The sequence below is a fragment of the Rhipicephalus sanguineus genome, unplaced genomic scaffold (assembly GCF_013339695.2).
Source record: "Rhipicephalus sanguineus isolate Rsan-2018 unplaced genomic scaffold, BIME_Rsan_1.4 Seq319, whole genome shotgun sequence".
Taxonomy (NCBI): Eukaryota; Metazoa; Arthropoda; class Arachnida; order Ixodida; family Ixodidae; genus Rhipicephalus; species Rhipicephalus sanguineus.
The window spans coordinates 23403-38329 of NW_023615008.1; the positions used below are offsets into that span (position 1 = coordinate 23403).

General features: G+C 50.9%; 1 protein-coding gene across 1 annotated transcript; it reads left to right on the forward strand.

The window, feature by feature from the left end:
• Positions 1–2255: 2255 nt before the first annotated feature.
• On the forward strand, positions 2256–4034 carry LOC119377021 (uncharacterized). Its single transcript, XM_037646656.1, has one exon. It carries the CDS (start codon positions 2256–2258, stop codon positions 4032–4034), a length of 1779 nt encoding a protein of 592 aa, XP_037502584.1.
• The last annotated feature ends 10893 nt before the right edge of the window (positions 4035–14927 follow it).

The following is a 14927-nucleotide window of genomic DNA, read 5'->3' on the forward strand; positions in this document are numbered from 1 at the left end:
GGCGTGAAAAGCGCGCGTCACCGTAGCCGCCGACGCGGCGCCTTGCGCTATGTTGCCTAGAACCGAGCAGCGGTGAACGCAGGCGACTGGCACTAATATGAAAGATAACTTGAGCATAGGCAACACAAAAATCGGCACGGGTCTTCATTCTTTCTCAGTGCTGCGGATTGGTGCCCTACGCCTGACCGCCAATGCGCGACAGCGCCATGTGATGGACTAGCGGCGGTGCACGGTTGCCTTCGTCGCGACCATCAGCAGCAGAGCAACCGAACGGTGCACTACAAATTTATTAAGCGTGAGAAGGCCTGGCGTGAGGACGAGGACGAAGGGAGCGACTAAAAAGCCACCAAAACATGCCCGCGTTGCCAGACCACTTTTTGGTGCTGTCCCTAGGAAATTCCAAGCGAGATGTACCTAGCCTAGGCCCGTGACTCTACGTGCGTGCGAGACGTTGCATGATCATGCGATTTAACCATGGAAATGCAGGTGACTTGATTTAATGGACGCACGAATAAAGGTGCACACTTGCTGCTTGCTCTGGGAAGGGCCACTTTTTGACTAAGGGGCAAGCAGTTCGCAAGGAGGGGAATCAGTTTTGTTTCAGCTCAATGCAATTATGCACTCTGCGAGTGCAGGCGTAGCCGCACATTGCATTACCCAGTAAACCATGAATGTCCATTAGATATCCATAGAATGCTAGTCTCGGGATATTCAGTACATCTTCTGGATATCTACATTTCTCCACATGACATTTCACGGATGTACTATAGATCATCTAAAATGCACCCAGATCACGCTCTCAGTACGTTGTATGGATATTAAGGCTGGATGTTCTGTACATTTAAAAGATGTTTTTCGAATAGGCAGCACACAAAAGGACAACAAATACGCACACATAAAAGACGCAAACACAAGCGCTGACAGCGCTTGTGTTTGAGTCTTATGTGTGCGTATTTGTTGCCCTTTTGTGCGCTGTCTATTCGAAAATCATGGCTCACCAACTAGCCCATCAGTACATATTAAAAGATGTTCATTCCTTAAACTCGCATCCACATGACGTCTAGCGGCTTGTGAGGTGCACTAATTATGGCTCTCAAAAACGAACGCTCGACAGACTGTAGGCCACCATACTTTTCGCTCACTTGAGTGCTCGCTATATGTACTGTTGTAACCTGAAAGTCACTGTTGCGAATCACTATTTTGTAAATTTTAGTATTTATGATTTTGGAAGTAGGTGTAGGTGTCTCGGCATAAAAGAGAAGTTCTATTGTACTGGTTCTTGGATGTGGGCGCGAAAAGACAAGGACGAAGGGAGGAAAACACGAAGGGAGGAAGACACGTTTGTTGTCAGTAGCGCCAGTGTGTGTGTCTTCCTCCCTTCGTCCTTGTCTTTTCGCGCCCACATCCAAGAACCATGACAGACCAACAAGCCCGCATCGCTACCCTCGTGTATTGTACTGTCTTCTATGGAGAGCGCGCTGCATACCTCACATTGTTCCTTTTAGGTATATAACACATCTGATAACACATCAAATGTGCAATACTCCTCTCAGGCTATTGCAATGTTTTGTTACACACAATGAGTACAATGCATTGCCCTGAAAGATTACTGCACATACAATCATAAGAGTGTTTCAATACTGGCGAAATGACAAGAGAATGAAGTGAGTCGAAAGCAACAAGGCAGTATCACAAAGTTTATATGAGCAAAGCAATGCTGTAAACCATAGGAGTACTCTCAACGTGTAAGAACACAGGCTAAATGTCTAGAGAACGCAGATACACCCAAAAGAAATGAGGCGGTGTGATAAAAGTGAACTGTGCACCAGCTGAAGGCTAAAACCGAAACTGTTTGCCAGCAGTCCCAGCATAAGTCCATAAAAAACAAAAACTGTCCACCAGCAGTCCCAACATAGGTCCAGAAAAAAACAAACTGTCTGCCAGCACTCTGGCATCACAAATAAGATGCTCAAGAATCTCGATGACAGGTCGATCGAGTACCTGACGGAAAGAATCAATGAAGTTTGGCGCAGCGGACGCGTCCCACCCCAGTGGAAAACGGCCTGCACAGTCCTCATTCCCAAACCAGGCAAGACTCCCAGTGTTGACAACCTCAGACCAATATCACTGACGTCCTGCGTCGGCAAGGTTGCGGAGCACGCCTTGCTGAATCGACTCACTCGCCACCTCGAGGGGATTGGGGCGTACACACACAATATGATTGGCTTCCGCGCCGCCTCTCGACACAGGACGCCATGAAAATGATTAAGCACCATATCCTCGATCGGAGTACGAGGGACACGAGAGCCATACTCGGCCTCGACCTCGAAAAAGCCTTCGACATCTCCCACCAATTTATCCTAACCTCCATCGCGGGACTAGAGCTCGGGCCCAGGGTCTATAACTCTATTAGATCCTTTTTGAGTCGAAGAATCGCCCGCCTCAAGGTCGAGAGTTGCACGTCGGATGAAGTCGTCCTCGGATCCCGCGGCACGCCCCAGGGATCAGTCATATCGCCCACGTTATTTAACGTTGCCATCATCGGCCTATCAAAGAGACTCTCTCAAGTCGAAGGAATCAAGCATACCATCTACGCGGACGATATAACAATTTGGTGCACAGGCAGTGAGGGCCAAGTCGAGTCGGTCATGCAAGAGGCCATCTACGTCACCGAGCAGTTCCTGCTTCCAACGGGCCTGAAATGCTCCCCGGCCAAGTCTGAGCACCTTCTGTACAAGAAGAGGCCACGCGGTGGTAGCTACCGGGATTGGAAGCCGGCTTCGGAAAGTGGAATCCGGCTCCACACTGGCAATGGCTCTCCGGTTCCCAGGGTTGACTCTATCCGCATACTCGGCATGTTCATCGAGTCAAACGGTGCAAATGGCATGGCATTAAGACAGATCGTTACTAAAACCGAGAATGCGCTCAGACTGATTCGAAGAATCTCCAACAGGCACCGAGGCCTCAAAGAAGACAATCTAATCAGACTGATCCACGCCTTTGTGCTATGCCATTTCACTTACACAGTGGCCATGCACAATTGGCAGCGGGCCGAACGAGAGAAGCTAAACGCACTCATACGCAAAGTCGTCAAGAAGGCGCTCGGTCTCCCTATTAGGACACACCGAAGATCTCCTGAGTTGGGAATTCACAGCACCCTTGAAGTGATTGCCGAGGCTCAGGAAAGAGCCCAACTACTAAGGCTCTCCGGTACACCGGCGGGCAGAAAAATACTCGAAGAAATTGGGTTCAACCCCATCGCTCACAAGCCGAGTTACGCCCAGATCCCCACCGAAATCAGAAACAATATTTACGTCGCACACATCCCACGCAACGTCCACCCGGTCCACAACACCGGGAGACGCAAGGCCCGAGCCGCCGCAATCCTGGGAAGTTTGCTCCGAGACGGCACCGATGCTAGTTTCGTCGATGCAGCGGAATATGTGGAACAAGATGCCTTCTCGGCCGTAGGAGTCAATGCGCAGTGTCAGGTGGTCAACTGTGCAGCGGTGCGAACCCCCAATCCCGAAGAGGCCGAGCAAGTTGCGATTGCGCTCGCCATGCTCGATGATCGCAGAGAGACTGTGTATAGTGATTCAAAAGCAGCAATTAGGGCCTTCCAGATAGGGTGCATCTCCCGTTTAGCGCTCCGTGTACTACAAACCTCCCAGCACATTTCCTCTCACTCTTTACACTGGTTCCCCGCACACATTGGGGAGGTACAGGGAATTCCCGCGAACCCCAACGAGGTCGCGAACGGAGCCGCGCGAGGAATGACGGACCGCGCCGCTTCCAATCCCGTCCCTCACCCAGGCCACAGGGACGCGCCGTACACGTATAACGAAATCACTGAATTCTTTTACTTGGCGCGAAGGGTTTACCCCCTCCGCACCCTAACCTCAACAGACCCCAAGCAGTCTCCCTTCGACTACTCCAAACCAAATCGTATCCCAGTCCTGCGTATCTTCACGAGACATACCCGGACGTCTTCCCGAACGGACTATGCTCGGCATGCGGCGAGACAGACACATTAAAGCATATCCTCAGCATATGCCAAGCCATGGACTCAAGCTTCACCTTGGAGGAGTGGGAGACGCTTCTACGCAGCCCCGCTCCCAATGATCAGCTCACGGCTGTCCAGCGGGCCCGCGAGGTGGCCGGCAGGCTCGGCTTGCCGGTCCCTACGTGGGACTGAGCCGGGTGCGCGACCCAGTCGCGTTCTGCAGGACACAATAAAGTTATTTTCCTTCCTTCCTTCCTTCCTTCCTTCCTTCCTTCCTTCCTTCCTTCTCAACGTAAGTCCAGACAGGCTCCTCGGCCGAATTAGTGTGGTCTTGTGGGTCACAGGAGGGGCTACTTGATATGCTCAGTCCGATCGCTGTGTGCCTGTATTCAAGTAGAAAGGAAGGTAAAAAAAAGCCGGTACAGTAAAGGACTCGAGAGTTCATGAAACTGCTTGAACCAGAGAAACTTGTCGCATTGCTCTTTCTATTTTATGCCTTAAAGTGGCTCTCTTGCAAAATACATCAATGGAGCCCCAATTCTATGACTTTGAGAGGACACCCAAAACTATCGTAAGTTGAAAAAGTATTAAGATACGCAGAGACTGTCGGTCTTTCCCCCAAAAAATGTGACATGAAGGCGCACTGCTTCAAAAAAAGTAGATTAAATTCTTTAAAAAAACATGACACCTAAGTAATTAACTGGAGGAGGTGAAAGTTAATTATTATCCAATGTATGTCTGTGGTGGACCTCAAGGTCCGCCGGCTACCAGACTGTCGTTTAGAAGAATAGACGGCACGTCCGAACGAACACTTTAATGGAACATGAAGAAGAAAAGATGGCTTCGTGCCCTCGAGCGAGCGCAGCTCGTGAGGAGCAATCACGATGATGATAAGAGTTCATCTGCTAGGTTGGTGAAGACGAAGTTACAACATCTTCCCGCGCCCCACAGATGGCATCCCTCGACTTCCAGTGGGTAGAACATTTGAAGAGGGTGGTTGACTATGGCTTCGCCCGGCAGACGAATAGAACAGGAGCAGATCTTTTACCACACTTGTGTCCCTTGTCGAGATGAACTTAACCTGGGTCATCATATGAATAGGCCTTCTTTCTCGAAGGCGCGTCAGGTTGTCGAGGTGGCCTTAGTCTGAGATGTGTCGGGTAGCATTCAGTCTCTTGAAGTTCAGTCAAAAGCCCCTTTGATGAAGTCGGCTCTCTTGTCAGCTTTCTCTTGCATCTAATTAAGCACGAGGTGAATCGTAAAACATCCATACGAGAACTGAACCATTCGGCGTCAATTCGTCTCAATGGTGTTTTCGTGCTGACAGCATGAGAAAACGTTGTGGCGGCGCATTCTGGTTGTCCTACTCGTGCGTCTTGACCAACGTCTTTTGGCCACCTTGAAGAATCCCACATCCTTTTTGGTTCATGCCACCACAGTCTTCTCTGTTGTAGATTCTCTGCTGATATGTCTCTTGTTGTACGTCTGTAGGAGTTTCTTCGCCTTGGTGGAAGCGCCGCAAGAAGGCTCCGTTGGCTTGTGGATATTGGTCACCCGGTTCCCGACGAAGGTTTTCTTGTTCAATGCTCGAGGTGTCCTGTAGGCGTGGAATCTGTCAGCTGGTCCTTCCTCCAGGTACATACGAATGGTCTTGTTCTTATTTTCCAAGTGACAGCGGTCGTTGTCAAACCTTCGCATCAAACTTCTAAGGCGTCGACAATTATAGCGGCCGTCCCTCTTTCGTCTGATTTGTAGTGAACTGTTGTAGCCTCATTTCGTTGTCCAACGCAGTTTCTTCATTAGCTCCACCAAGTAAACTTTCCGGATCCCGAATATCTGTGAGAGCGTCAGACACACAGTCCTCTTCTACAAATGTCCGAAGTACAATGACTGTGGAACAGTGGGGCTCTTCGATTTTCCACTTCTGGCTACCCGCGGGCTGCCAGAGCCAGCCAGAGCGCGCTCGTTTTCTCGGGTTGCTCGACCCCCCGCGGTGCACGGTTGGCGTTCGTTTTTCTCGGGTTGGACGGTTCTGGCGACCCGCGGGGAGCCCGAGGGTCGCCAGAACCTTCCAGGACAATTAGTCGTGGAAGCTCCCTGGAAGGTTTCGGGCTAGCAGACGCCGAAAAGAGACGATACGCGCTCGCCGCCATCTTTGTGAGGACTCGACGGATTGCAATGCGGGCGCTTGCGGACTACACCTTTGCTTGTCCTTACGCTCGGGCCGCTCGGCGCCGTTCCGCCGTGCGAGATGGCGCGATTACGAGTGGCGGCGAGCATTTGGAGCTAATGTTTATTGCTTTTCTTATGGTCCCGTGAAGTTTCCTTCCGTGAACAACGCGGCGAACTGTCGCGTTCTAAACCATTTTAACTGCGTCGTGACATGTACCAAAAGTTATGTACACATTCGTACGAACGCATGGAGACCCTTTCGAGTTATTTTTCGTAGTAGTATTCGATTGTGGTGTCGTGTGTGCTTTATGTCCATTTAGCTGAGACGATTGTGATCGATATATTTCGCTCCGTCGTATGTTTGCGTGCGTGAACCCCGTCAGAACTTAACTATTTCAACTAGGTCTTCGATGTTGATAAAATGCACAGATCGAATAAAAGCGATCGCGACGTTGTTTTTTGCGTGATGCTCGTTGGTCGCGAAAGGCGTGCGAGTGTACCTCGATCTATGGGCCTGTACATGAGGTATGGTATAATGTTATGCTACGACGCGTCGATGTGAAAAAACGAAGATGAATTCAGAAATGTATACATCCTTTTGTTGCTTATTTCATCGTCGGCTCTGTCTTTTTCCACCTCTTAGTAATAATTCCATGCAGTATGTACGCGGTTATCACCTAGTAGCTCAAATAAAAGCTGAGCTAGTGCATGAGATTTTTGAAGTGCCACTTAGGACTGGAAAAGAGGCTCAGGCAACATCTGCCAAAACGAGTCCAAAACGCGTCACACGGAAGTTTATTTTAGATATAACACGCACTCGTGGTACCCATACCGCCGCACGTCTCAAGTTATCACAAAACGCAAGCTGGTCAACGCGTGTGTGCGACGTATACGCGATAGATCCTCGAGCTCTTTTGGGGACACGATCACTTTCGCGAGATTTTCGCGTCGTGTTGTGCAGCGACTGTTACACGTACTAAGCAGACGTGAGCTGGTTAAGCCGTTAGCGGCGCGGCAGCTCACCTTGCGTCGCTTTCGTGGCGCCGTGCGCCAGCTGGCTGTTTTTTCGCGGACGGGGCGAGTTGCGCACGATTTTGCGAACGTACGTGATCGTATCCCAAATCCGTATGCTCGAGAATATCACTTCAGCTCTTCAGCAAACCTAGCCACATATTTTCAAGCGGGCAATGCAGAAAAACCAACGCGCACGCGGCGCAAAGTTTCGTTTGCTGCCACGGCGGTGGCGTTTGTTTACGTTTAGGCTGGCTGTCCCAGCGTTCGATTTTGTAATCTTGGGGCAGCTTCGGGTTGTCTCGGGCTTCCCACACACGTGACCAAGACGCTGTTTCCTGTCCCGACCGGAACTAGCTGGCTGACCCTCTGGCTATCTCTGGCTGCCAGAAAGCTGCCAGAAGTCCGAAAATCGAAGAGCCCCAGTGAGTGTTGTTGCTTGGGAAGGAAATTGGCCCTTGCACAGTCCATCCTAGTTTAGTGTGCACAGCTTTTAGGTTCTTCCATTTGTTGCACACGGCTTTCACGTTGCCAGTCGCAAAATTCCAGTAGTAGTCGGAGCCTATTAGTAGCGCAACGGAGTTTCCGTTGTCTCCCTCTAGACAAAGTGCTCGTGTATCCATTCCAGTTTCTTCCATTTTCCTTATAGCTTGTTCACCTGGAATGGGGATGTGCTCGCTACAGATGTCCTCTACTTCTAAAGCGTCGATTATAATCGGTTCCTTTGTGGCTTTTTCAAAAATGCTCACACGGACTCTTCTCATTGTTTTTTGCGTCTTGGAACCTCCGAAAACTCCAACTGTCACCGTTTCTTCTTGTAACAGCTGGCAGCCAAGTTGGCGAGATGCTTCGATGGTGATGAAGCTCCGCTGACTCCCTCCATCGAAGAGTACCCTGTAGTACCTTGAAGACATCGTGCTGCTATCTTGGCTGTCAAGGACTGTAATAATATAACAGGGCTCGCTTGTTCCGAGAGGAGGTTGACTGCTGTCGCAGAAGCCTCGTTTGCCTTCTTCCGGAAGTCCGGGTCACACATGGATGTTACATGTCGTCGAGAGCATCTGTCGCATTTTTGTCTTCCCTGCAGTCTCGTGCCAGGTGACCTTGCTTGAGACAACGAAAGCATCGCCCGGCCTTGGCGAGAATCTGCTTGACTGTTAAATTCGTTTCGTCGTCGCAGACTTCGGCACGATGCTTCGTTGACTTACAAAACAGACATGTATCAGGCTTCCCCAGCACACTTTGCAGAGACGCTGCTGACGACATGGTACGATGCCTTACTCGTCGCGGCATCTCTCCAGTTGGTTGAGGGATTTCAGGTCTTGGGGACGCACACGCCGCCAGAGTTTCTCTGCAATGAAGCTGATGTTCGAGGAACTTCAGAAGATCTTGCAGCTCTTTCTCGATTTTTGTCGTCCTGTCCTGTGGGTCCCTTTGCGCTTGCATCGTTGATACCGCGGTTGTCGTCGGCTTGTGAAGTTCATGATACTTGAGCACCAAGTCGGATGGTAGGACTCGCAAGAGAATCTCCCGTAGCATGGAGCAGTATGTATTGGGGCTCGTTCCAAGCGCTTTGAAACTCCTCACATGCACTTGTACTTCGTCGTAGAGGTCTCGAAGTTCGGTGGTGCCAGAAGACGACAAGACTGGCCTGAGATCTAAGAGGCTTCGAAGACGTTCTTGAACGATAATCCTCTCGTCCCCGAAGCGTTTCTTGAGGATATCTATCGCGTCTTCATAGCACTCTCCCGTTGCCTCGAGTCCGGAAATGGCTGCAGCGGCAGTTCCAGTGACAAGCGTGCTCAAATAATTGAATTTCTCGGCAGCGCTGAGGTCGTCGTTGTTGTGCGCTGCCGTCGAGAACTGCATCCAAAATCGATGCCATTTTTGTCGGTTGCCGTCGAATTTCTGCAGTTCTAGTTGCGGCAGTCTCTACCTGAAACTGACGGAAGCTTGGCTCGTCGTCGTCAAAGCTTGGCTCGTCGTCGGGCGCGAGGCTTGAGACGCCTGGTTGCCTAGAATCGTAAAGCGAAGCTTTGCCGTCAATGTGACAATCTTGTCGCCATATTTGCTCGCGTCTGTAATCTCTGCCTCAATCAGCTCGTCAGGCGTCTCGTCTATTAGGCTTTCATCGATCTTCGTTATCTGTGCGTAGATCGCGTTGATTCGGTCAATTGAAACGCTGACCTGTGATGATGACAGCTGTGGTTCACGTAGGTGGCCTTCCGCTTCTTTTACGATGTCATCCAGTTGCGAGCGGAGGCACTTGCGTCGCCGGAGTAGCCGTTCCATGGGTCAGACTGCAGCCGGGAACTCTTCGCCGAAGGCTCAGGGGTCGCAATGCGACACCTTGAATCGATGAGGCGTCGTTCAGAAGACCCCGCTTGGTTTCGGCACCATGTGGTGGACCTCAAGGTCCGCCGGCTACCAGACTGTCGTTTAGAAGATAGACGGCACGTCCGAACGAACACTTTAATGGAACATGAAGAAGAAAAGATGGCTTCGTACCATCGAGCGAGCGCAGCTCGTGAGGAGCAATCACGATGATGATAAACGTTCATCTGCTAGGTTGGTGAAGACGAAGTTACAACAATGTCTTTTCTCCAGGATAAAATGAGTCAGGGCATTAACTGCAGTGAAGAGTCAAGTACAAAGCTGAAACCTGCTACAAACGGCCTTCCATCAATGGTGTCAAGTATGGTGTCATCATCATTAAATGGTGACGGAGAACATTTCTTGCAAGCTTGAGAACATTCATACTGGACACGACTAAGCCTTGTGTGTGATGCATTAGTTGCCAATCGGGTGCAAACAATGAAGCGCTGCTTTTATTAAAACTGCTAACATGAAAGGAAAGGTGTGTTATGCACTAAATACGGCTACAAACGCTGTATTATATATATATTATATATATATATATATATATATATATATATTGTGAGACGACGGTCAAGCCGAAAGACTCTTCTTTATTTTTCTCGAGCCTGAGCCCCGCTACTCAGACCCAAGTGGTGATGATGAGTATTTACAGGTGAGAGGATGAAGCATATGAATAATGCTTACACTAATTTCCCCGCGCGCTGAAGCGGCCAGCCTGGCCGTGACTTAGACTGGGGATAGACGTCGAACAAAAGGCTTCAGACGCGAAACGTGGACTATCTCGGAACCACGGCAGCGACGGTCGGAAGAAACCTCAACGGGAGTAACGCGATAGTTGACAGGAGATGTTTGTTCAATAACTACGTAGGGTCCAAGGAATCGCGATTGAAACTTCTCACATAGTCCGGGGGCACGAGTAGGCGTCCAAAGGAGCACTTCGTCACCAGGACGGAAAGACAAGTCACGATGAGAGCTGTCATACCGCTGCTTGCGGTCGTGTTGACTGGCTTCGGTACTGAGCCGAGCGAGTTGCCGACAATTTTGAAGTCTTGAGACGAACTGTTCCGGCATATTTGCAGAATTGTCGGTTGGAGTGCGTAAGAATGAAGCGTCTATCGTGAATGTCGCCGAACGGCCGTAAACTAGGTAGAACGGTGAGTACCCAGTAGTGCGTTGGATGGCGGTATTATGAGCAAACGTCACAAATGGTAAGATTGTGTCCCAGTTGTCATGAGCGGGCCCAATATACATCGATATCATATCAGTTAGTGTGCGGTGGAATCGCTCTGTTATGCCGTTGGTTTGGGGGTGGTATGCTGATGTGGTCTTGTGAACTGTGCCGCAAGTTTTAAGCATTTCTTCAATTACTGTAGACAGAAAAGTCTTGCCGCGATCGCTCAAGAGGATGCGGGGCGCACCATGCCGTAAGACAGAAGGTGGCCACGACAGAAAGAAGGTGGCCACGTCAGAGGCAGAACTAGAGCGTAGAGGAGCGGTCTCTGCGTACCGCGTGAGATGGTCAACCGCTGTTACGATAAATCGATATCCTGTGGACGTTACGGGAAGAGGTCCGACCAGGTCCATTCCAACAATGGCAAAAGGTTCCTCGGGACAGGGTATTGGATGTAACAGCCAGCAGGAGGTGAAGTCGGCCGCTTGCGCCGTTGACATAGTACGCAAGAAGAGACGTACTTTGCAATCGAAGTGGACAGACCAGGCCAGAAGAAGCGGCTCCTTATGCGGCTGTATGTTTTATGGAATCCCAAGTGGCCAGCAGATGGGTCGTCGTGGAAGGCCTCAAGGATCTGCGTACGAAGCGAGCGTGGAAGTACGGGAACCCCCGTGTCCATCATCATTGTAAACATATCGGTGCAGCACGTTGTTTTCAAGCCTGAATTGCCTGAGTTGTCGGCGCAACCTGGCATTAGGCGGTGGAGACATTCCGCAGAGTCGTTGAATAATGCGATGGCCGTAAGGTCTTGCTGTGTGTGACGCGGGCGGCCGCTGCGTGTGGCGATTGGGAAGGCGTGGCGGTGCCCCAACCCGCCGTGCCGATACGTAACTTGGACGCGTAGCGTCTTCATCGTGGGGAGAGATGAGAGCTTGCACGGAGATGTTAGTGGCAGAGGGCAACGAGAGAGGGCGTCGGCATCTTGGTGTTTTTTTCCAGATTTGTAAAGGACGTCAAATGAATATTCCTGTAGCCGGAGCACCCAGCGGCCGAGGCGTCCGGACAAATTCTTAAGTGATGACAACCAGCATAGCGCGTGGTGGTCTGTAATTACGGTAAAATGGCGTCCGTAAAGATATGGGCGGAATTTCTGTACGGCCCAAATTACAGCCAGGCATTCCTGCTCTGTGATGGAGTAGTTTGTTCAGCAGTTGTGAGTGCGCGGCTGGCGTAGGCAACGACTCTTTCTCGACCAGTTGCATCACGCTGTAGGAGGACGGCACCGATGCCATGTCCGCTGGCGTCGGTGTGTAGACAAGTAGGGCGTGCTCATCGAAATGACAGAGGACGGGGTCAGATGTCAGTGCCGCCTTGAGGGTGTCAAAAGCGATGTCGCATTCGGTTGTCCAAGTGAAGGCTGTGCCCGACGTCAGCTGTTTGTGCAGGGGCGACGCGATGGAGGCGAAGTCGCGGATGAAGCGGCGAAAATACGACGCGAGGCCGAGAAAAACTTCGTAACTGCTTTTGATTTTCAGGGCGAGGGAAGCATGTAACGGCATTCACCTTGTCAGGATCTGGACGAACACCATCTTTGCTAACGAGGTGGCCCAATACGATGATGCTCTTTCTGGCAAAATGACATTTTTTGTATTGAGTTGAAGCCCAGCGTTAGAAATGCACGTCAAAACTTCGTCCAATCGCTCGAGATGCTGGCGGAAAGTGGAAGAAAAGATGACGATGTCATCAAGATAACATAAGCAGGTCTTCCACTTCAGGCCACGAAGAACCGTGTCGATCATACGCTCAAACGTTGCCGGAGCGTTGCATAAACCGAAGGGCATTACATTGAACTCATAGAGGCCATCGGGTGTTGCAAAGGCCGTCTTGTCCTTGTCCACTTCATGCATAGGTATTTGCCAATACCCTGATCGAAGATCAAGGCTTGAGAAATATTCAGCGCCCTGAAGGAGTCGAGGGCATCGTCAATTCGCGGCATCGGATATACATCTTTGCGCGTAATCTTATTGAGAGCTCGATAATCGACGCAAATCGTACCGAGCCGTCCTTCTTCCGGACGAGCACAACAGGCGACGACCAAGAACTGGACGATGGCCGAATGATGTCGCGTTTCAGCATGTCAGCGACGTTGTCCTCGATGATTTTACGCTCTGCAGAGGAGACGCGGTATGGTCGGCGGCGCACAATGGAATTGCCCTCGGTTCGATGCGGTGCACGGCGACGGATGTGCGACCCAGAAGCTTGGAGTGGATGTCGAAAGAAGCACTGTGTTTTCGAAGTAGTGCTAGAGATCTTCCTTTTGCGCCGCAGGGAGATCAGGGTTGATGGTGGCTGTTAAAGCAGTGGTTGTCGCATGGTCGTTGATAGGAGTAGGCGACGGTGGTGGATCTGTGTGAAGAGGCATCAGGGAAAGAGGTTCTGTGTCAGCAAAGCAGGCCACAACGCTACCTTGGGGCAGAACAAGTGGTGACGAGGTAGGTTACGTGCAGTGACCAACGCTCTGCTGTCATGAAACCTGACCAAGCTAGGCGCAATGACAATTCCTCGGGATATCCAGCGATCGCATGGAACGAGAAACACATCACCATTAACGATGGTATCGGACGTCAACGTCAGAACATTCTCGTCGCCAGGTGGAATGGAACAATCGACCGCCGTGAGGAAACGCAGTTGCGAACATCGTCATGAGATGAAAATTCCGTGTCCGTCATATGAACGACTCGCTGTTGACAAGATATCACGGCCGACGCTGAGGAGAGAAAGTCCCATCCCAAAATTAGTGTGTGCGTACATGACGGCAGGACGAGAAACTGAATGTGATTAAGTATGCCGTCGATGAAAACTCGCGCTGTGCACACACCAATAGCCGAACAAGAACTGCATTGGCACACCGAAGGGAGGGCCATACGGGGTTTTTACCTTTCGCAAGCAAGAGCACAGTTCGATACTAATACGGAAAGTGCTGCCCCCGTGTCTACCAATGCTTCAGTCCATACACCTTCAGCACATACTAACAGTACATTTGAGGGCCGCTGCGGAGGAGTTTGACTTAGCCCAAACAATGCAGCTTCCCCTCCCAAAGCTGCACAATTTAGTTTTCCGGGCGATGGCCCGGGGCCGAAGTAGCTGGTCGAAGGGGAAAGAGGAACGGCGCATGGGTGATGGAGAGCGGCGACGCGGAAAACGGGAAGCAGCGGCTCCGTTGAGGCTCTGCGGAGATGCAGAACGACGTTCGTAAGATAATTGATGGTAGCGCAGGCCAAAGACACGGACAAAAGAAGGGACATGAGACACCACAGCGCTTGGTGACGCGTGTGTCAGCAGTCCGTCAGTGGTGTTATCAAATAAGGAACTGGATTACATGTATTCGCGATAAAACTGCTTTGTGGATAAGCATTAAGAAAAATGCGTTTGATACAGTGTGGTCATGTATGTGATGTACACGTGTAGGTTACAGTTTTATGGGTGTCAGAGCTATGCACACGTGACGTATGACCGTGAGAGAGTACATATACTAGCGGGATCAGCTGGTAATAAAATAGTTGTTGAAAGTTAGCGCTGTGGTGTCTCATGTCCCGTCTTTTGTCCGTGTCTTTGGCCTGCGCTACCATCAATTACATGCAACCATACCAACAAGCCCAAATCGCCACCCTCATCGACGTTCGTAAGCTTGGTAGGGGCGACTGTATTGTGGAACCGGAGCAGGAAACTCGTCTCGTTCATGGTAGTCGTAACCCCGTCTTTCGTCCTGTTGACGGCGTCGGCGAAACCGGGAAATATGGCCACGGACTCCACAATAGTAGCATACTGGTCGAGGTGGGCGCCAGGCGTTGGGAGAGGGAAACGACGCTCGTGGTGACAAAGCATTCACGGAACCGTGCATTGTGGGCGCGTGGGGTGGTATCTGTTGAGGAGGCGCTAGGGCCGCAACCTGGGCGTAAGTTGGTGTCGGTACGGGGTCGTGCCTGGGAATTTCCGTACACCTCATGGCAACAAGTTCTTCTCGGACGATGTTGCGGAGGCTGCTGCCCGGAGATGTCGTACGGAGCTCAAGCGGGGAAGACATAGCCTGTGCTTGGAGTTCCTCTCGTATGATGGAACGAATCAAGCTGCGCAGCTCGGTGTCATTGGTTGCGCTCAGATGAGATGTGTCAGGCTGCAAACGGAGCAGAT

What these genes read in the sequence shown, in the direction of transcription:
- LOC119377021 (XM_037646656.1), top strand. Translation starts at nt 2,256, where the DNA reads ATGAAAATGATTAAGCACCATATCCTCGATCGGAGTACGAGGGACACG.